The following is a 21,774-nucleotide window of genomic DNA, read 5'->3' as shown; positions in this document are numbered from 1 at the left end:
TTATTGTTAGATTTTATTGTTGTTGTATTATTGTTCCAGTAATTTAAATAGTTATTTTGTTTTATCTTAGCATTTATTATTTGCACATTTTGCATGTTTGTTCCATTTGATTGTTGTTTTTGTATTTAATTTATTGTATTGTTATATTTTATTGTTGTTGTATTATTGTTCCAGTAATTTGCACATTTTGCATTTTTGTATGCTTGGTCAATCTTTAATTGATTTGCACATGTTGCATTTTTTTGTATTCTTGGTCACTTTCAAATTTATTTGCACAGTTTGCATTTTTTCCATCTATGATTACAACATTGCCTATGCGTGGCTAAATGTTGTTTGTTTCTTTTATTAGGTATGCCACTTTAAAATAAATACTTGTTACTACACTGGTAGCCAGAGAAAACTCTGCTGTCATACTGTAAAGACGGTAACATGGCAGACTAAAACATCACCTTCGTACATCTGAAATACTGAGTCTGCACTGAGTGAATCCACAGAACTTCATACTACGTTAGTGGTTAGAGACAATGGGCTAGGACTGAGTTTTCTTGGCGATTTAGCAATACTGACTCAAGTGACTCGCACAACCCGGATCAGTTTAGTGAGTGACTCAGAATAACCCGGATCCTTAAAAGGAATCGAGTTTGCCAGGCCTACTACCAACTCACTGTGTAGGCTTAAATTAGGCCCAAGTGCCTCTCTGAATTGGATCATACCAACTCGGTCAAAAGTACAGGGGGTATCACTGGTGAGCTAACAACAAATGAGCTAAAACAGCTAGAAAACACTCCAAATATCTGGACAATTATATGTGACATATTTTAAACATCTTACTTCCAGTCGGCATAGCCAACATTCTTTTAACAGTCTATACAAATTAATTTATTAAAACACGGGTTCACTTCCGGTGAACCCGGAAGTCAACACATTAATAAACCCGGAACTTGGCACGGGAAATCTCTTACCAAAACAAACAGAAGACGAGACGCTGAAAGCTGGTGAGACAAACATTTTGCAATGTGACTTTTCTGCTGTATGGTTTTAACTTAAAATAAACACAACATTGGTGTGACAAGACAGGTTTGACGAGTGCTTATTTTAACGTAAATGACAATGAATGGAAATGTATGATTTTAAACTGTAAAGAGTTGTAATGGATAAAAGTAGCCCAGGTAAATTCACCGTTGTGTTGAATGTTTTAAGACGTCTAATTAACAGCAACGGGAATTACTGAAATTGTATGATGAATGACATGGTTAACAGATATGAAACATAAGCAGATGAATGGCATGGAAGACAGACATAACAAACACGTAAGCTGACGTTCACGCTCAGTCTCAGTTAACGTAAGCAGCGTGTCGCTGCGGTGGCGGTAGCTATGCGCCCCGTCACAGTAAGATTTATTAAGTGTTCAAAAATGGTCACATTTAAAAGTATTAGTATCTAACATGTTGACAATTGCTCAAAGAACACATACTGTATAACCTCTAGATCTCATTAGTGCTGGGCGGTATAACCAAAAATGTATATCACGGTATTTTTCAAAATTCTTACGGTTTCACGGTACATGACGGTATTTTTTTTTTCATGCATAATCAGATGGTCACAGCATTTTCTACAGGTTGAGAGAGGAATTGCTGCAGTACATTGACTAAGGATGGTCTATTTTACTGTCATGATGTAGAATAACTCCACACTAGTGGTAATGCAGTTTTGCATGCCCCCAGAAAATGATGCTGTTTACAAAGAGCCACTCATGATTCTAATGAAGAATCTAATCAGAATGCAAAGACAATTGCAATCAAAATACATAACTTTTACTGTGCAAATTTCACAAACATCTTATATAACCAATAAAACGTATAAAACCAATACAAAAAGTAGTGCAACTTGCAATAATTATATATTTTTTAAAACCTCTCTACAACCACATTGACATTGAGGAATACACAGACACTGTGACCTCCTACATCACCAAATGCATCGATGATGTTACAGAAATAAAACACATCACCACTCGGGCCAACCAGAAGCCATGGCTGACAGAAGACATCCACAGACTGCTGAGGGCCAGAGACAAAGCCTTCAGAGCTGGAGATGTAGCTGGCCTAAGAACAGCGAGGGCTAACCTGTCCCAGGGCATCAGGAAGGCAAAAAAGGATTACACAGACAAAATAACAACACACTTCAAAGACAGCAGAGATGCACAGAGCCTATGGCAGGGCATACAGGCCATCACTGACTACAAGCCTGCGCCACGAAGCTGTGAGAACAACACCTCTCTGCTAAATGACCTGAACAGTTTTTTCGCCCGTTTTGAAGCACAAAATGACACTCACCCACAGAAAACCCCACCTCCCCCCCACGACCAACCCCTGTACCTGTCCTCTGCCAGCGTGAAGAGGACACTAGCCACCATTAACCCACGCAAAGCAGCAGGCCCAGACAACATACCAGGACGAGTGTTGAAGGACTGTGCAGAAGAGCTGAAGGATGTTTTTACAGACATTTTCAACACCTCTCTGGAGCAAGCAGTCATCCCATCACTTTTCAAAACTGCCACCATCATACCCGTGCCAAAGAAATCATCACCATCATGCTTCAATGACTACCGTCCTGTAGCACTCACGCCCATAATCATGAAGTGCTTCGAACGGCTAGTCATGTCACACATCAAAGCCACCCTACCCCCCACCCTGGACCCCTTCCAGTTTGCATACCGAGCCAAACGATCCACGGAGGATGCAATCTGCTCTGCCCTCCATCCAGCCCTCACCCACTTAGACAATAAAGACTCATATGTGAGAATGCTGTTCATAGACTTCAGTTCAGCATTCAATACCATAATACCACAACAACTCATCAGCAAACTGGACGAGCTAGGATTCAGTACCTCCCTCTGCAACTGGCTGCTGGATTTCCTGTTGCAGAGACCACAAGCAGTACGTGTCGGGGACAACACCTCAAGCACTCTGACCCTGAGCATGGGGGCCCCTCAAGGGTGTGTGCTCAGCCCCCTGCTCTTCACACTGCTAACACATGACTGTACAACCACTCACAGCTCCAACCATCTGGTGAAGTTTGCGGACGACACAACACTGGTGGGCCTCATCACTAAGGGCGATGAGGCTCACTACAGAGAAGAAGTAGACCTGCTGGCTAAATGGTGCAAAGACAACAACCTCCTGCTAAATGTCAGCAAGACCAAGGAGATTGTTGTCAACTTTCAGAGAGGCCACAAACAACTGCCACCACTGTCCATCGACGGAGATGCTGTGGAGAGAGTGAGCAGCACAAAATTTCTGGGGGTGCACATCAGCGACGACCTCTCCTGGACCACCAACACAGCATCACTGGCGAAGAAAGCCCAGCAGCGCCTCTACTTCTTGCGCAAATTGAAGAAGGCAAGTGCCACGCCTCCTGTCATGACTACATTCTACAGAGGGACCATCGAGAGCATCGTCTCCAGCAGCATCACAGTGTGGGGCGGAAGCTGCACAGATCAGAACAGGAAGACCCTCCAGCGCACTGTTAACACAGCTAAGAGGATCATTGGAGCACCACTCCCCTCCCTGCAGGACATTTACACCACCCGCCTCACCCGCAAAGCACTAATGATTGTCAAGGATACAACCCACCCTGCACACGAACTGTTCAGCCTCCTGCCCTCTGGAAAGCGGTACAGGAGCCTCCGCTCCCGCACCACCAGACTGGCAAGTAGCTTCATCCACCAAGCAATCAGGATGCTGAACACTCTACCCACTCTCCCATCACTGACAGCCCCCCCCACCCACCAGCCAACCAGGAACCTAGGAAACTAGGATCCTGTCTACCAAACCCCCCCCCAACACCGCCATGTGGAACTGCACTGTGACTGCGCAGCCAAACGTGTTGCTGCTTCACATCAAGCCTGATATACTTGAATTACTGCATACTGCATATCAATGTAAATATACAGGTCACACAAGCACAAGTTTAAACTTCATGTAACTGTTAAGACTATAGAAATATACAACACAACTACCTCTATTTTTTTTTTTATATATATGTCCTATATTTCTATTTTGATACATACATGTTCTATATTTCAGTCTTGCACTTTAATTTAATGTTTATTGTCTATGGCTATGTCCATAGTATGTCTATGTCTGTATTTAAAGCATGTCTATGTCTGCATGGGAAAGTAAGAAACGAAATTTCAATTCTTTGTATGACCAGTGCATGTAAAGAAATTGACAATAAAAGCTGACTTGACTTGACTTGTAACGCAGTTTGAATGAAGTTTCTACGTTAAACGGTTGAAGCCGCATTAGACGCGGAAAAAGCGTTAGAAGAAGAAGAAGAAATCGGATAACAGTAGATTGCATTTTCATGCACTCTAATAAACAACAATGTCAATTCAATCAATAGCCTACAGTAATAAAATAAGCAATGAAAATGAGGGAAAAAGCAATAATAAACAATAATCTCCATTCAATCAATAATATAAAAACAATTACATGGTAAGACTACATTAAGGAGAATATCAATAATAAACAATAATGTCAAATTAATCAACAGCCTAATGGAAATAAAACAATATTATACAAACCATAACGCATAAGATGCGCTTAAAGAACTAAGTGCATGTTGAACAGGAATGTCTTTAGACCCCTCTTAAACGACCCAAAACTACTACAGGAACGGAGAGCACTGGGCAACTCATTCCACCAACATGGAACCACTGAGGAAAAGAGTCTTGAATTAGACCTAGTGTTTATAACTGGTCGACACAACAGGCGCTCATCAGAAGACCGCAGTGGGTGGTTGGGAATGTACAGTACGCCTTAATTATCAAGTTACGTGCTGATCTAGTTGGAGTCAGTGAAGTAGAGTCAAGCTGAAGGTGCCGATCTTTCATCCAGGCTGAAATATCCTTAAAGGTCTCATTCACTTGTTCCTTTCGAAATACTATAGCTCACTCCAAGTTGCATATGCATGCTGCACGTGAAAATGATCTTCTACCCCCATTGCCCGCATTAGCCAATGAAAGAAAATACACGGAAAATAGCAAGTTGCTAACATGGCGGAGCAAATTCGTGCCTGTGTTATTTGTGGCAATAACACATCAATGTTGCATGTCTTGCCTTAGAAAGAAGAGTTGAGGAAGAAATGGTTGGAATTTATCGTTGGAACACCAACACCGAACTATAGTGCAACATTAGTTCTGTGTTCCAATCATTTCGACCACACTCACTGTGCCTGCCTACAGTTAGAAAGTGGTTTTGCATCGATGTTCTGAAAACCTGGACCTGTACGTCACGACAATCGACCACCAGCTCACAGGCTGTAAGTACAAACAAACTTTTCCACCTAACGACTGTTACAAAATAGCATGTTCATATTCTTCACGTTAGCATGCATGAAAAGGGCACAAGCTAGGCTTAGGCTAGCCAATATTACAGGAAGCTACACCAGGCACGTAACTGAAGTGTTCTGTTCGCGACGTGTAAAATCAGAGAATGTCTAATAGGAAGGGCTCTGGTAAAAGGGCTCTGGTTTTTTAACGTAGCCTACAGGCCACGCGCCAGGTGTAGCTACTTCCATTGGTTAGACCTATTGGAAGCTAATTGTTGCAGAAGATGCAACGCGAACGGAATGCTTCAGTTACGTACCTGGTGTAGCTACACTTATAAGAAACTGTATGACCACACTACCCAGAGATTTAGCTTGTTGAACCTATAATCATCTAACCTAAGTGTTAAACCACAAATAATAATATTGGCAACAATATCTTATGCTCAACTAAGGACTGGTATTGTTCTAGTCTAAACAGGGAAAATCAAAAACACAATACCCGTGCACTATTAGGCTAAGTTGCTATCACTAGAGCCCAGGTATTTACACTTCAGTCTAATTTATGTCTTCTTGCCATTATTACATTGGCCTTTGTAGGCCTACAATGATGTTTTGTTTGATTACTTGCTGTTTACTTAGTGTTTTGTATGTCTTCCAGAGCACATCCTCATGTCAGGCTACACAGCTTTCTAGCCTACATCACGTTAGAAGCAAAGGTTTGTGATCTAACTTTTATTGTTGTGCTAGTTAGTTTCTAGAAGTCTTTTTCTAGTATGCTAATACAGGTTCTTATGTGCTCATCAATGTTTGGGAAAGTCAATTCATGGGTTTCTTCAGGTCACTTTCCACAGGTGTATAAAATCAAGCACCTCGATTATGAATGCAGACTGCATGGTGCTTGATTAATACACCTGTGTAAATGGACCTGATGAAACCCATGAATTGCATAACAGATATAATTGATATTACTGAATGTCTTCTTGTGGGTGTGCTACTTAGTAAATCATACACCTTACCACAGTCACTAAAATATTTTTGTTTCCATTGTGCCAGTACAGTTTTGTGTGAGATAGTGAATGTCCTGTGTACTATTAGTATCTTGTAACTTGACAGTAATACACATTTATTTATTTACTTTAGGTACCCAAACAGAATACTTCATGAAAAGTATGAGTATTGATACAAGCACTTCGGATACACCATGGACATGGGGGCCTGCTACCTCTACTCCCATCAAGCCTGTTCACCCAAGGCCAGCTAGAAGACCTCGGGTTGATCAAGAGGAGGAGGAGGATGAAAGTGACATCTCCACAATAACACCTGATGGCTCCACCTATGGCCCAGTGCAATCAATGAGCAATATAATAGAATCATCACAGCCAACGAATGTGTTTTGTGTGTTATCCCTTCGGATACCCAGGACAACACAAGCCGAAACAACAACTCAGACCTTTTTCCCTAATTAATCCCAGCACCATCTTACAAAAAGGATCTGTAGGCCAGATGTCTGCATCGTCTGGCAAAAAGAGGACTTTGTTATTCTGTGCATACACTGTGTGCAAAATTATTAGGCAAGTTGTATATCTGAGGATTAATTGTATTTTTGAACAAATACAAAGAAAATCTATGTGTGCAGAATTATTAGGCAACTATTGGTGTGCAGAATTAGTGATGGGGACGAGACCGCCTATGCCGAGTCCGAGACAAGACCGAGTCTTTGAAGGGTCGAGACCGAGTCCGTTGGTTTTCAAATACAGACGAGTCCGAGTCAAGACCGAGTCTTTGAGGAAGCAAGTCTGAGTCGAGACCGAGTCCTTTAGGAGTCGAGACCAAGACCATAAAAACATGTCAGTTTTCATATTCATGATTTAATATCACCCCAATTAATAATCAACAGTTAGGCCCAGGCTTGGAATTTCACCATTTTAGGGGCAAGGCCACTTGGCCTTCAGTTGGGCATATTTGGTGGGATATTTGGTTGGGATATTTGGATGGGCACAAAGGCCACATGTCAGGGCACCAAGGCCAAAGTTAACTATACAGTAGTAGGCTATAAAAATAATCAAAGTTGTATTTAGCCTATTCACAGCAGTAGACCTGCATCACTGTATGAAACATTACAAAAACATGAAACATGTCATATTACATAGAACTGTAAATCATCTGATATATTTAATATTTATATTTATTTTATATTTGGCCTGTTATGGAATCATGTATTGAACAATTTAAGCACAGCTCAGCTTTAAGAAACTCAAATAGCCTAGATCCGTGCTTAGCATTTTTTGATTATTAAGACTCCTTTCACAAACTCTTACTCAGCTGTATATCTTCTGATTTTAATATTTACCTATATCTAGGCAATATTTGTAACATTTATTTTGTATTTGGCCTGTTATGAAATCATTAAGAACGATTTAAACACATTTTGAAACCTAAAGACCAAAGTTGGAGACATGAATGTAGACCTTGCTGCAGATTACATTTTTAATTTAACCGGAATAGCCTACTCTGGAACGGCTTACTGTACAGGGGACTGCTTTACACCTTTGTGTTCGGTAAGGTCTGCTGTTTATTCTGATATATGGTTTGTCATGTGTTGAACGAAGGGTTCGTGAAGTATTCCACCTAGATGAATGGGTAGGGAGATGGATGTAGCACCTTATGTAGACGTTATGATTAAATTTAATTATATTATTTACTTTTCTCGCGAACCGTTCACCACAGCAATTAGCGGCTAACATCGTTTAAAGGATGAGAAAAAGCTCTTTCATGTGATGTGATACATGTGTCTGTGTATTGAGTAGGCTTAGCGATTGCGAGTAGCCTATTTCAACTGAGAAGAATGGGTGAATTTGGACACACTTTCTGTCTTGCCATGCGCTGTCATTTTCTCCACTGTGTAAGACTGAATTAGTTGCTAGCGCTGTGATGCTAAGATTATTTTGACAGGCTATAGGCTAAATAAAAATCGCTATTAAACGGACACAAAGCAGAATATTGAAAGAAGGGGGCACCAAGGCCAACGCAAGGGGCAAAGACGTGGCCGCCGTGAAATTTCATTTTGAATTTTTTTTTATATGAACATAAAAAAATGCGTTGGTCTCGAGGACTCGGTCTGAAATTACGAGTCCTTCTCCTCCCACTGTGGTCCGAGACCGAGTCAAGACCGAGTCTTTGAAGGAACAAGTCCGAGTCGAGTCTGAGAAAGCAGAAATCGGTCTCGAGACCGGTCTTGAGTCCGAGACCGGACTCGAGTACTACATCACTGTGCAGAATTATTATGCAACTAAATAAAAAACTAAAATTTTCCCACTCCACTTGTTTATTTTCATTTCCTAGAGTAAGAATAAAAAATAAACAACTCAAAATGTACAAATAAACACTTCATGAAATATTCAGTGACCAATATAGCCACCCTTCTTTTCAATAACTGTCATGAGCCTTCCATCCATGGAGTCTTGATCTGTTGATGATGAACATTTTGTCCAGCAACAACCACAGCCTCCCAAATGCTGTTCAAAGGGGTGTATTGTCTTCCCTCACTGTAAATCTCACATTTAAGAAGGGTCCACAAGTTCTCAATGGGTTTAGGTCAGGTGAAGAAGGGGGCCATGTCATTATTCTGTCATCTTTAAAGCCTTTGCTGGCTAGCCATGCAGTGGAGTACTTGGATGCATGTGATGGAGCATTGTCCTGCATAAAAATCATGGCCTTCTTGAAGGATGTAGATTTTTCTGTACCACTGCTTGAAGAAAGTATCTTCTAAAAACTGGCAGTAGCTTTGGGAGTTGATTTTAAGTCCATCTTTAACCCGAAAAGGTCCAACTAGCTCATCCTTAACAATAGCAGCCCATACCAGTACCCCACTTCCACGTTGCTGGCGTCTGACTAAGTGGAGCTCTGTACCCATTAGTGATCCAGCCACGGGTCCATCCGTCTTGCCCGTCAAGAATCACTCTTATCTCATCTGTCTATAAAACCATTGAAAAATCTGTCTTCAGATATTTCTTGGCCCAATCTTGACGTTAAACTTATGAGTCTTAAGTGGTGGTCGTGTTTCAGCCTTCCTTACCTGGGCCATGTCTCTGAGCACTGAACACCTTGTACTTCTGGACACTCCAGGTAGGTTGCATTTCTGGAATAAGGCCGCACTGGATGTCAATGGGTTCCTGGTAACTTCATGTTTAATTATTCTCACGTCTCTAGCAGTTATTCTGCGCCTTTTTTTCTCCACATGTTTCTTGCAACCCTTTTGACTATTTGCAACAAAACGTTTGATTATTCGGTGATCACGCCTCAATATCTTTGCTTCTTCAAGAGTGCTGCATCCCTGTGAAAGGCATTTTACATTTTTTTGCTTTTCAGAGTCTGTTAAATCTGTTTTTTGGCCCATTTTGTCTGAGGTAAAGAAGCTGCCTAATAATTATGCACACCTTGATTGTAGGGTGTTGATCACTTTAGGCCACACCCTCCCTCATTACACAAATACACATCAACTGATGATGCATAAATCCAATTAGCAGTCAGGTTTATATAGGTCGGAGTTGGAAATATGCATAAAAATTATGATAAGGTAAAAATACTCACTTGCCTAATAATTGTGCACACGGTGTAGTTTGGATGTTCTTGTTTTGTGTTTGCATTATTTTAATAGACTGCAATATTACTATTTGTCAGTGTTTCTCAAACTTTTTCAGACCAAGGACCACTTAAACAATAATAATTTAAACAAAAAAAATCACTGATCACTGACCACCTAGCAAAACAAAAAAAACAGTACCTACTTCAACAGTATACAATAGGCCTTCTCACTAAACCACCTTGCTTATTGTCTTTGCACCATGCTTATGCTGTCAGAGGATTCATATGATTTAAACTGGCATACTGTAGGTTACATGAATGTTGCAGAACTGTTTGGATTTACTGTACATACAAGTTGGCTCAATTGCAAACAACTCATCTATTATATTTTACCACATCTACTTGTGGAACACTTGAGAGAGCTTGTGGACCACACTTTGAGTACCACTGCTGTATGTAAATATAATAAAGCTATTTATTGAAAATTGACCTGTTTTGTATATTAGTTTTAGGAGTTGCATCAGTTTTTGTCCCTTTTAGGCTAAAGGTTTATCTTACCTTTCATATCTTCTGTCTTACAGGGGGCCATAGTCGTCATAGTCGAATGTTTAGTGCATTTTGAAGGAAGTACATTATGTTAAGGCAGACTGGTTCTAATCCTGGGTACAGGGTCATACAGACAACATGGGTACTCGTGTTGCCCATTTTTCTAACCACATGAGCAATCCCCTTATGAAAAAGTAGTATAGGAATCTTATAGTATTTTGGGACAAAATATTATAGTAATCTTATAGGAATACGCATTTTGGGACATACTGTAGAAGTACTACTAATAACTCTATAATATCCTATAACTGCTATAGTCTTGCAGCACAAGTTCTCTGCTTCTGTAGGCATTATGGTGCAATTCCAGCGAAATATAGCTAGGAGTAGGTAAGTGTCTTTGCATTTAGATCTATATATATATTGAGCTATAACCAAGTGGTCTTTCAATGATAGTATCATGGAATTCAAACCATAACTATCTATTCCGATAGCATACAATTAGCAGGCTAGGTCAGTGGCTGAACTGCATTTAGGGTGCTTATAACCTGTGTTCTAGGATATCTACTAGGAAGATTGCAAAGACTTTTGACTGTGTAAAGAAATAGGTCTTTATTTTAAAACGTTTCCAACTGTTTATTACTTGAATGCAAGATGACGATTGCCACAAACGTTTACCTCTTTTAGGAGAAATTTTAAGCTGACGTGCAATTGTTACCATTCTATTAAACCAACGTTCACCGACAAACGATCAGGAAGCGGTTCTTCTTCCTACTCGAATACTAGGATCAAACACATGAAGTTGTATCTCCGAAGACATTTTGTGCAACAGTTTTGACTCGAGTTTTAGCCAGGTTTTAGCAATGTAAAGTTGAATATGGAGCATAGCACAGGCAGAATCGGATGAGGACGCACTGGAGGGAGCGTCACAGTACTGTTAGCCAATCAGAGGCGAGATCATTAACATGTCATGAATATTCATGAGCAAGAGGCAAATCCTGTCGTCCCTCCCCTCCCACCTTCCCCACCAAAACTAGAACAGCATGAAATAGACGCAGGAGAGCATTTTTTTCACCAAAACCGGCTCACAGGGCATTCATTAATACTAGAGACCACTGCAAAATTAATGAAAAAACGATGAGATGAGACCTTTAAGGCATGCAGAAATCCGGTGGGAAACGCTAGAGTCATCAGGTGGGAAAGACAGGTAAAGTTGAGTGTCGTCTGCATAACATGATAGTCAAATCCATGGGAGCGAACGGTCTCACCTAAGTAAGTGGTGTAAATAGAGAACACATCGCTTCCTAACACCCCGGTAACATTCCAATGAATGTTAAAAATGCTAAGGACATTCATCCAAGCACACCAGCACAGTCTTTGAATTGCGTTGCCAGGGACTCGTTGCTTAGGTCAGTGGTTCTTAAACGTTTTGTCTGGCGACCCCCAAAACATTGGCCAAGTCTCAAGACCCCCTTTTCTCCAGCCAATGAAATTTGGTTTCATTTTGGAAAATGTTGCAAGACAGGGATTAGAGGCAGAGGCAGAAAATATCTTCTCTTATCAGTTAGCTACGTATGTCAACATCAAAACCAAGCCTTTGGCAATCTAATTTATTGTTTTCCAAAAGATAACTAGCACTCATCCAATGTATAACTGGCAGTCCTGTGGCAAGAAAAGGCTGCATAATGTTCTGTCACTGGTAAGCTTACGTACAGCATCTTTGAAGTTATCGTTGCAGGAGTCGCAGGTAGAGATTTGAGTTTGCATAAACAAAGCATCCACATTCGGAGGAACATTATGGAAACACTGTGAATTGTAAACCTATATCTAGGTCTACCTATGTCTGTTTTCGCGACCCCTCCCATATTTTTGTCGACCCCCAGTTTAAGAAACACTGGCTTCCAGTAGCAGCAACTGGAATCCATGCATTTCCACAGAATTATTTTTGGATTCTGATCCCTTATCATACCTGTTCATTCCTACTCGTCGCTTGACCTATCATGACTAAATTCAAGATGGCGGCGAACGGTAAACTTTGTGAAGGTACTGTCTGTATAAATCGTCTTGTAAATAAACTACCAGTGCTTTTTCAAAGTTATCAATGTCTCGTTTTAAATGTCAAGGCCCTCCGAAGTCTACCAATGAAGTGTGGAGCTACTTTGAGCCTCGTAAATGGTGTAAAACAGTGATTTATTTGCATGGCTAGGCTGATGCCCGAGGCACCCCCATCGAAAAACTGTTGGTGGCATCGGCTAACTAGCGCCAGATTTCTGAGTGCAGGGGACAAGCCGAGATGATCTATGAGACATGGGTTTACACTCGGTATCATGTTTCAACACACTTTAGGTCAATATCACACCGGAATTCTCCTTTAAATAAGCTAAAATGCATTTTATTTATATAAATGTATTGTATGTTCTGAACTTACAAATACACAAATGAAAACTACATTTTCAAAAAAAAACAAACAACTAAAACAACTTGATTAATTGAAAGAAATATGTGTTCGGTAGTGACATTCTTAAATGTTCCAGCCTGATTTTGAGATTTTGAGACTGCATTTACTCAAAAATGATTGCACTGATCTACTCACCATGTGGCCATGAGAGAGAGAGGGATGCACACATAGAGATATATATTTTAATTTTAATTTTAGTGAGTCGAAAATGAAAAAACTTCACGTGGCTTATAATGATGCACTAAGAATTGTGCTTAAAATCCCTAGGTGGAGTAGTGCCAGTGAAATGTTTGTGCCTAACAATGTGCCCACTTTTAACGCTGTTTTAAGAAATTTTATGTATAGATTCATGTGCAGACTGACAGGGTCTAAGAATATGATTATTGTGTCCATAGCTGATGTCTCTAAGAGTGACACCAGGTACACATCTTGTTTTTGGAAACATTGGACCCGAAGCCTGTATATGTTTTGTAAATGATGCCTCATCTGCATCATTCTTAATGTTTTGTATTGTTTTACATTTATATATCTGTACTGTGTTGTCTCTATGGACCTTTGTGTCTTGAATAAAGTTTAAAGTAAAAAGTAAGTATATATAGAATGGCTAGATGTCTTATGGCGGAGTCTCCAACGGCATCACTGGCGGCCATCTTGTCTGTGGTACCTGATGGCTCTTCTACTAAAGGCAGAACAATGCCCCCAGGCTATAACAATGACACCTTCAGGTCATTACAGTGCACCATTGAAACACAATGTTATGAGTTAGCGAGCTGACTGTGGCAAGATGGCCGCCCGGTGCGGACGTCGACCTCCATTGGCCAGCAGCGCGGACGAGACATCTAGCCATTCTATATATATCTATGGATGCACACACACACTTCCTGGTCCAAAATGGAGGGGTGTGGCTAAAATCATTACCATCCTATGGGCTAAACCTTACAGTGTTTCCGTTGTGACATAAAAATGCGGGACAGCATTTTTTTATACAGTATAATGATTTATGATTTTTGAAAAAAAATATGGAATAAATATATTTTTTGGATTGCTTTTTATCATAGGTATTCAAAAGATCTTTATAAAAACATCAGTGGAAAAAATTACAAAATTACAAAAATGATTTCATATTTCTTTTAGGCCTTTGGGTTTGGGACAGCCACCTCTCAATTGAAAGTACCCTAAACATATTGATTTTATATTAAGCTTGATGCTACCTCAAATATTGTTTTAGTTCTTAAAAGATAATAAAAAGATCTTCATAAATATGTAACATCTTTCTGTATAAATGCTCTTTAAATTAATTTTTAGGATCTGGGACAGCAATTTGCACGAATTCTGTAGAAAAGCCCATTGTGCAATCCCATACCGCCTATTCTAACTGTTGTTCCTTACATAGCCACTGGGCTAAATTGTAAAATGTAGTCCCAATTAGAGGCACTGGTAAATAATCCATATTTAGTAATCCTGATAAGTCTGTATCTAGATCAGGGTGATCTAACACCAGAGTATTTTGAAAAACCAGCATAAAAGTAAAATGGATTATCTGATCTCCGAATCCGGATCATTCAGGTTGGTGGTACTGGGCCCAGGTTTTACAATGCTGCATCACCACCTGCTTTATTATTTACTGTATAGCTATATTTACTGTATATGCACAAGCATTTACTGTATGCTTGTGTTTGAACTGATCATCCCAGTTTTGAGCAGTCTATGGCCAGGAGTAGGGTGAATGTGAGCATGATTAGACCTGTAACTTCAAGATCACAGAGAGCTAACAGTTGCACTGTTACAACAATAATATAACAGTTTTTTTTATTCAAGCCTAGTTTTAGGTGTACATGTGTGATGATGAGAAGTTCCTGAAACAAGGTTGAACAGTGGTCTCTACTTTATTGTTATTTTGATAGGTCTATAAACCTACATCTGATGTTGAAACAGTTCAGGAGCTCCTGCGAGATGTGAGTGTGATTTCTCAGTTTCTCTACATTTTATCTCTCAAAGCAGATTTAAGATCTATATAAGTACAGGGTTAACTTGCTGTTTGTGCTTTTCACATCATCTCAATGTTTGAAGTGATGTGGTCATTTTTTGAAAAGGAGCTTTTGAACAGCTTCCCAAGGCACAGTGTCTCTGCTGGTATTCTTTCCTTTCCCCTCTCTTGCTTTTATTTTGTCTGTTGAAAAGGCCCTGGAGAAGAATCAACAGTGGCTGGCGTACGATCAGCAGAGAGAGGCTTATGTCACAGCAGTGCTGGCCAGAATCTACCGACTAGAACAACAGCAGGGTAGGACCAGTGTAGCCATCCAGCAGCAGCAGCACAAAGATTCTGATTCAGAAGGTGAGATTTGATCACCAGTTTATTTCAACATCACCACAGTTGACATGATAGACCACACTATTATGTGTATGTATATATATATATATATATATATATATAATTTTATTTGGATAGGACAGTGAAGTTTGACAGGAAGTAAGTTTGAGAGAGAGATGCAGTGTGATCAGGAAATGACCGCAGGTCAGACCCAAACCTGGGTCCCCTTGGGCACTTGGTACACATATGGATGCTGTAGCCAGTTGCACTACAGCACCCTCCAACTATTATGTATATTCAAGGAAGGCGAGGCTAATTCTCTCTCATCTGTTGGTCAACAACAGCAAACCATGGTTTAGGCAGGCAAGACAAATATTCAAGGGGGACACCAAATTACTGACATTGTAATGGTGTAAATGTAATTATTTGGTGGTATGCTCCCAGAGAAACTTTTAAGGGGAGAAAAACACAAAATAGTCAGACTAAAATAGGAAAGATACTGTACATTTTATTTTATTTTCTTTCGAAAGCTTAAAGAGTAGGATAGTCTCACTCTACTCCTGAGCTTAACATTTATATTAATTTAGTATGGTTAAAAACATTTATAAGGAGTTGACTTGCTTTTGTCATTTTAGTCAGGGGAAGCCCAAATAGCCTGGTATTTTTTCCAAAACCAATTGGATGAACTTCATTTGCAAATGTTACAGATCTGGATAAAAGTTGATTTTGATTCAATTTAATGTAGTGAGTAGGGTATTGTCCAACAAGCAAGCTCGTTCAAGCAAACGAATTCAAGCACGAATGTCCAGACTCATAAGATGGGATTTGAACTAACAGGGTTAGAATTTCTTTTTTCAATTTGTGCTATAGACCAGTGGTTCTTAAACTGGAGCCCCAGGGGGGTCGGCTAAAGGTTTTTAGTCCAAGGCTGCCACTGACATAATGCCTAATGTTGACATAGCCTACCTATGACAGAAGACTTTTTCTGCCTCTGCTTCCAATGCCCATCTCCCAACATTTCGAAACCAAATTCTGCTGGTTAGAGAGAAGGGGGTCGCAACACTTGGCCCATGTTTTTTGGGAGGTCCCCAGATGAAAAGTAGACTGCTATATACATGTTCTTTATGGTAGGGTGCACTTAACCCAAAATAAATTAATGTAAAGTATTCAATATCAAGACTAGAGCCTGGCCGATATGTAAGGGATAAAGTTAATGACCGGCATTCTATACATTATCCCGCTTATTATCCGGCTATTTGCCGACACAAGAAAAAGAAACTTCACATGATATGTCTCTTTATATGTATTTGTTACCATTTCGTTGTGGCTTTGAGAAACTAACCCTAGTTCAAAACACGCACTGAACTTGGATCAAACATTCTTTAGAACACAGCTAATCAACCGTCTGCTTTCACTTTTGAATGAAGTTCCATTGCAAGAAGTGACCGGACTATTTGCAGAGTGTTATGAAAGACATGAATCAGAAGCACAAGACCTGTTGCCATTGACACCGGTCATTACATGTTTCAGCGGTAATTACGGTGGGCATCGCTTTCAAATGACCACTTCAGTCGCGCATTACAAGGCGTGAAGCTGCGTGAAGCTTTAATACCACTTTCAGCCACTGTGCGTCGCTCTGCCACTGTACATCGCTCTGCCTGCTGCCCCTTCTGAAAAATAAGGAGGCTACCATTAAAAATAATTGTTGCCGAGAGTAATCCCAGCCTACGAACTCAATAACAAAATAAATCATGCATAATTAAACATTACCTCGATTTAGGCTACTTGGGTATGGCTTAAGGCTTGACTACACGATGGTAACGAAAATCGAAATCGAAATTTGCTGTCTACATTATTGTCAGTGTTGGGGGTAACGCAACTACGCAAATTAAAACAGTGTCTTGTGTGATAATTGAGCCAGTAGAGAAATAACTGTTCAGAATGAATCTGTAGCCTTGGGTAGGCTTCTGCAGAAAACAATGTTGTTGCCGATTTAATACTATCTGGCGATGTTTTTAACAGGCTACGCAAAAGAAGCGTAGACAACTATGACCCACGTTTTGGTTTCGTAAATTAATTTGCCCTACTTCTTGACTGCAATGTAGTCAATTGACTGCTTGACATGTCATTTTTATTTTTTCTGTACAATAAACAAATACATCTGCTTTATGCCGCAGAATTACATTCATATTTGGCTGACTTCTGCAGACGCGCAAAAAAACACTGCCAGGCCATCCTTAAAAATATTTTCGTTTGCCGTAACTCGACCGACCCTGTCAATTTAGACCAAATATTTATTTTTTTCCCCTTTTAGTCCGACCAACTTGCTGGTTGTAAACTTGCGTTAAGACCCACCAATTTTTTTTTTACTCTAAACTACCAATACAAATAAAATACTATTTATTTTAGTAGGCCTAAGTATTGTGAATATAAATTGCCTACATACAAACGTAGGCTCTCTTAAATAAAACCCTGTGGCGTCATCTCTACACCATTGGTTTACCCATGTCACTATGGCCTATACGCTTCGTTTCATTCACGCAAACATCTCGACTCAACGCTTATTACTTGGCACGAAGCTCTGGAAGAACTGTCTAACGGTGACCGTGTTGAAGAATTGAAATTAGTTGTGGTCTATTCAGCATTTCTCAAAATATGGGCTTAACCCAGATTCGAACTCTTGGACAGGGGACTGATAACTACTGCGTAACGGCGGCTGTCATCAGCCGGCCTTAACGCACTGCGCCACAGAATTGACGGCGTGGGTGAATAGGGATAAATAACAATAGACTACACAACTGTTTCACCAGCATTTTAAATGACTTGACTAAAACCGTGCATAACTGGAGGTACACCTGTTATCTGAGCAGTCTGTACGTCCTCATTTTGCGAATGCGAGGACGATATGAGTCTGTTGCATTTCGTTAGATGTCCGAGTCACGCATAATGTTTGAAAACCACTGGCTCGTAATCACAATAATTTAACACACGACAGTTGGATACTTCATCATGTTCCCATGCCTACATTTTGGTGAGTAGCATAGAGATCGTTGAAACAATAAAGTATGGCTCTCCGTTTGGGACATCGAAAACTTATATTTTTAATAGGGTAGACCAGTGATTCTTAAACTAGGGGTCGCGACCCCAAATGGGGTCGCCAATTATTTTCTGTATTCAGTCTGAAATTATTATTAGGCAAGGGCGTAGGTTTGGTCTGAGCTTTGGTGGGTTTCACTACCCACTAACCCCCCCCCCCCCCCCCCAAAAAAAAAATGCACTCAACTCTTTCACCAGCCCCTATAGATATATAAAATGATTAAAATTATGTGTCCAACTACTATCCATGATTGAAATGTGTTACTGTCCAACTTGATATAACTACTGTGTAGCCTACATAATCTGATTTTAATATGTACAGATATGCAGGCTATATTTAACATTTAACATTTATTTTCTATTTGGTCTGTTATGAAATCATGCATTGACCCATTTAAGCACAGCTCAGTTTTAAGAAACTTAAATACATGCATGCTTAGCATTTTGTGAAAAGAAATCATTAAGGCTACATTGACAAACTCTTAACCGTGAGCTGCCTATATATTCTCTGATTCTAATATTTACAGATATCTAGGCGATGTAAGCACAGCTCAGTTTTAAGAAATGCTTAAAGCCGAAAGACAATGTTGAATTTTGCTACAATTTATTTCAAAACCGGATTACTCTGGAACAGCTAACTATAGGATGCATTACACCTCTGTGTTCGGTAAGGTCTGCTGTTTATTCTGATATATGGTTTGTCATGTGTTGCGTGAAGAGTGTGTAGGCCTATGATATTCCACCGAGACAAATGGATGTGGAGATGGGCGCAGAGAATAATTATTACATAATATGTTAAAGTTATTTTTCTCGTGAACTGTGTATCACAGCAAATAGTGGCTAGCCAGCACCGTTTAAAAGCTGAGAAAAGCCTCTTTCATGTGACACATGTGTGATGAGTAACCTACTTCTCGAGGAGTTCAACAGAGAAGAATGGGTGAATTTGGACGCACTTCATATGCCTTGTGAAGTGAAGCTGAAGCGCTGTGCCATGCATGCTGCGCAGGAGATTGCGGCTGACTGGTAGTTATTATAGGTAACTTCAAATCAGCGCGATTTACCCTTATTGGCTACTGCACATCACAAGATCTGTACGAGATAATCCGCAGCACTGAAGTGAGAAATGATTTAACTCTTTGTGTAGCGCATGTGAGCGCTTTTTCCCCCATTTCAACCTGAATATTGGTGGGGACATTTCAGTCGTAATTTGACATTGGTGTGGACACGTCCTTCGGTCCCCACGCAAATCTACGCTCCTGTTATTAGGTGAAACAAAGGAAAATAATATTGGCCTTTTCTGCCTTTTTCTTATTTACACGCAGTTAAGAGAAGAGAGAGAAATGTTTTCGTCTTTCAACGAGATCTGGTTCAGTCTATGGGCTACTGGTCCGCTGATAGAAAAAATTTAACTATCTGCTCCCACTATGCAAACTCAACTTGTTTCCGCTATTTTAAGTAAAACAAAACAAAAGACAGGTAGCCTACTAGCCAAAATGGACAGGTGGCTGCTTAAAAAATTTAACAAAAGCTCGGAAGTGCCATCTACCAGTGCGTCTACTCCTCCGTGATCCTCAGATGGGACAAGTCTGCAGCCGGTGAGGATAAAAAAGAACAAACGGCGCGTCGGCTTTATCAGAAAGAATTTCTGAAATATGCATTCACTTGCCAAGTTAAAGATGACCTCGACCACCCACAATGTGTGATTTGCGGCGATGTTCTGGCGAATGAAAGCTTAAAACCTGTCAAAATGAAACGACATCTCAAAATTCGACAATCTCCTAGAATTAACTTGCTATGTTCACGGAAGCATGCCCACCCTTCCCATTGAAATTGTTAAAGATAGTAAACCAGAAAAGGGAAATAAAAAAAATATTGTTATTGTTATCGCCATAAATATAATTAATGTAACGTTGTAGGCCTAATGCTGCATCTGTGTATGTGTGTGCGTGCTTGTGTGTGCGCGCGCTACGCACATATCGCTCTGATCTGATATGGCGGCAGCCTACACTTGTTTAATCGTGATTGTTTGGTTTTCTCTGTTCTTGTTCATATGGAGTAAATAAAACAAATGACTTTCTTTCTAGTTTTTGCTTGATTTAGTTGTTAACGTTTGAGGGGGGTATTTGAGTAAGGACTTAGAATGGGTTTGGGGAAAGTGGGGTCGCCAGACCTCGCCATACTTTTTTGTGGGGTCGCCAGGCAAAAAGTTTAAGAACCGCTGGGGTAGACTACCGTCGGAGATGCTGACTTGCAAAAGCCTCGGGATAACACGTTATCTCCACTATCATCAGTCAATGCCCCCTTGATCAAAGTGGGGAATGAAAGAAAAAGTTTGAGAACCACTGGCTTAACAAGTTACCTGCAGTCCAGAACACACAGAATATTGCAACAGAAAGTTGCCTTTATAATCAACTACTATTTGTTCCAACAGCATTCAAACAAAGCCTTTGGGCTATGCATTGGGTTAGACACCAGGGGCCATATTCACAAAGCCTTTTAGCCCTAAGCCCTAAATAGCAATAAAAAAAGATTTTAGCTAGGAGTTTCTCTTATTAAGTTATTCACAAAGCCTTTCAGACCTACTCCTTGTAAGGGAAAATGGCAACTCCTGAACAGATTCTGGAGCTGAGCGCTCTAGAATCTTTGACTAAGAGTGAGTGAGTCTTCGTTGCTATGGATGACGTTATTACTCATGCACGAGCTTGACTGAAGTGACCACCTTGATTGGCTGATGATTGTAACGCGGGAATGATTCCAAACACCTCCCTTACGATGAGTGGCAGGTGACAGGTCTGAGAATGCGTGCGCTACACAAGGACGGAAGATGATGAATAACTGAATAAAAAGGCCTAGCCTAAATGAATCAAGAGTAAGGCAAAACAAATAGCCTAGTAGCCTAATGAAACATATGGATTGATGTAGTATCTTTGTAACATTATTAAATTAATCTGTTACTGTGCCTATGCCTATGCCTACGTTTGCAAAAGAGAACATTTTAATTTGATTCACAATAATGTTACATTTAATTTAGCCTAGTTTTGGTTGTTGTTGGTGGCGTTATTGCATGTTAGTTATGCCTACAATGCAAAATTGCTTCCTCACGATTGGAAGCTCCTGTAGCCGCATAGGATTTCAAAACAGGCGAAATGCCACAAAACCGGTTTGTGAATAGGTCTGTGAGTTAGGAGTCCTCTCGACTTCTTTTAAGCTGCCACAGTTGGTGGGAAGGTGTGATTTGTTGGGGGCAGGGCCGGATTAACTGGGCACAAATGTCTGATGGCCCCCCCTGCCCCCCAGTCAACGTGAATCAAAAGGAGTAATTTCGGCTTTTTGTTGGAACTGAAGAGTGGACGGCACAGCAGGGCATGCCCAATGAAAATAAAATAACACAACGCAACACAACACAGACCCCGCTTCTCTCGCATCAGTCACTGAAATGAACGAAACA

General features: G+C 40.3%; 1 protein-coding gene across 3 annotated transcripts in view; it reads left to right on the top strand.

Annotated features, from left to right (window-relative positions):
- Positions 1-21,774, top strand: part of LOC121685492 (centrosomal protein of 55 kDa-like) — a 55,324-nt gene that overhangs the window by 21,519 nt on the left and 12,031 nt on the right. For all 3 annotated transcript variants that reach the window (XM_042066071.1, XM_042066069.1, XM_042066070.1), the window contains 2 exons: positions 14,824-14,874; positions 15,101-15,254. In XM_042066071.1, the coding sequence (XP_041922005.1) occupies positions 14,824-14,874; positions 15,101-15,254 (205 nt within the window). The remainder of the gene's footprint in view (positions 1-14,823; positions 14,875-15,100; positions 15,255-21,774) is intronic.

This window comes from Alosa sapidissima, chromosome 16, assembly GCF_018492685.1.
Source record: "Alosa sapidissima isolate fAloSap1 chromosome 16, fAloSap1.pri, whole genome shotgun sequence".
In the NCBI taxonomy this organism is placed as follows: domain Eukaryota; kingdom Metazoa; phylum Chordata; class Actinopteri; order Clupeiformes; family Clupeidae; genus Alosa; species Alosa sapidissima.
This window is presented reverse-complemented; position numbering and strand designations above follow the sequence as displayed.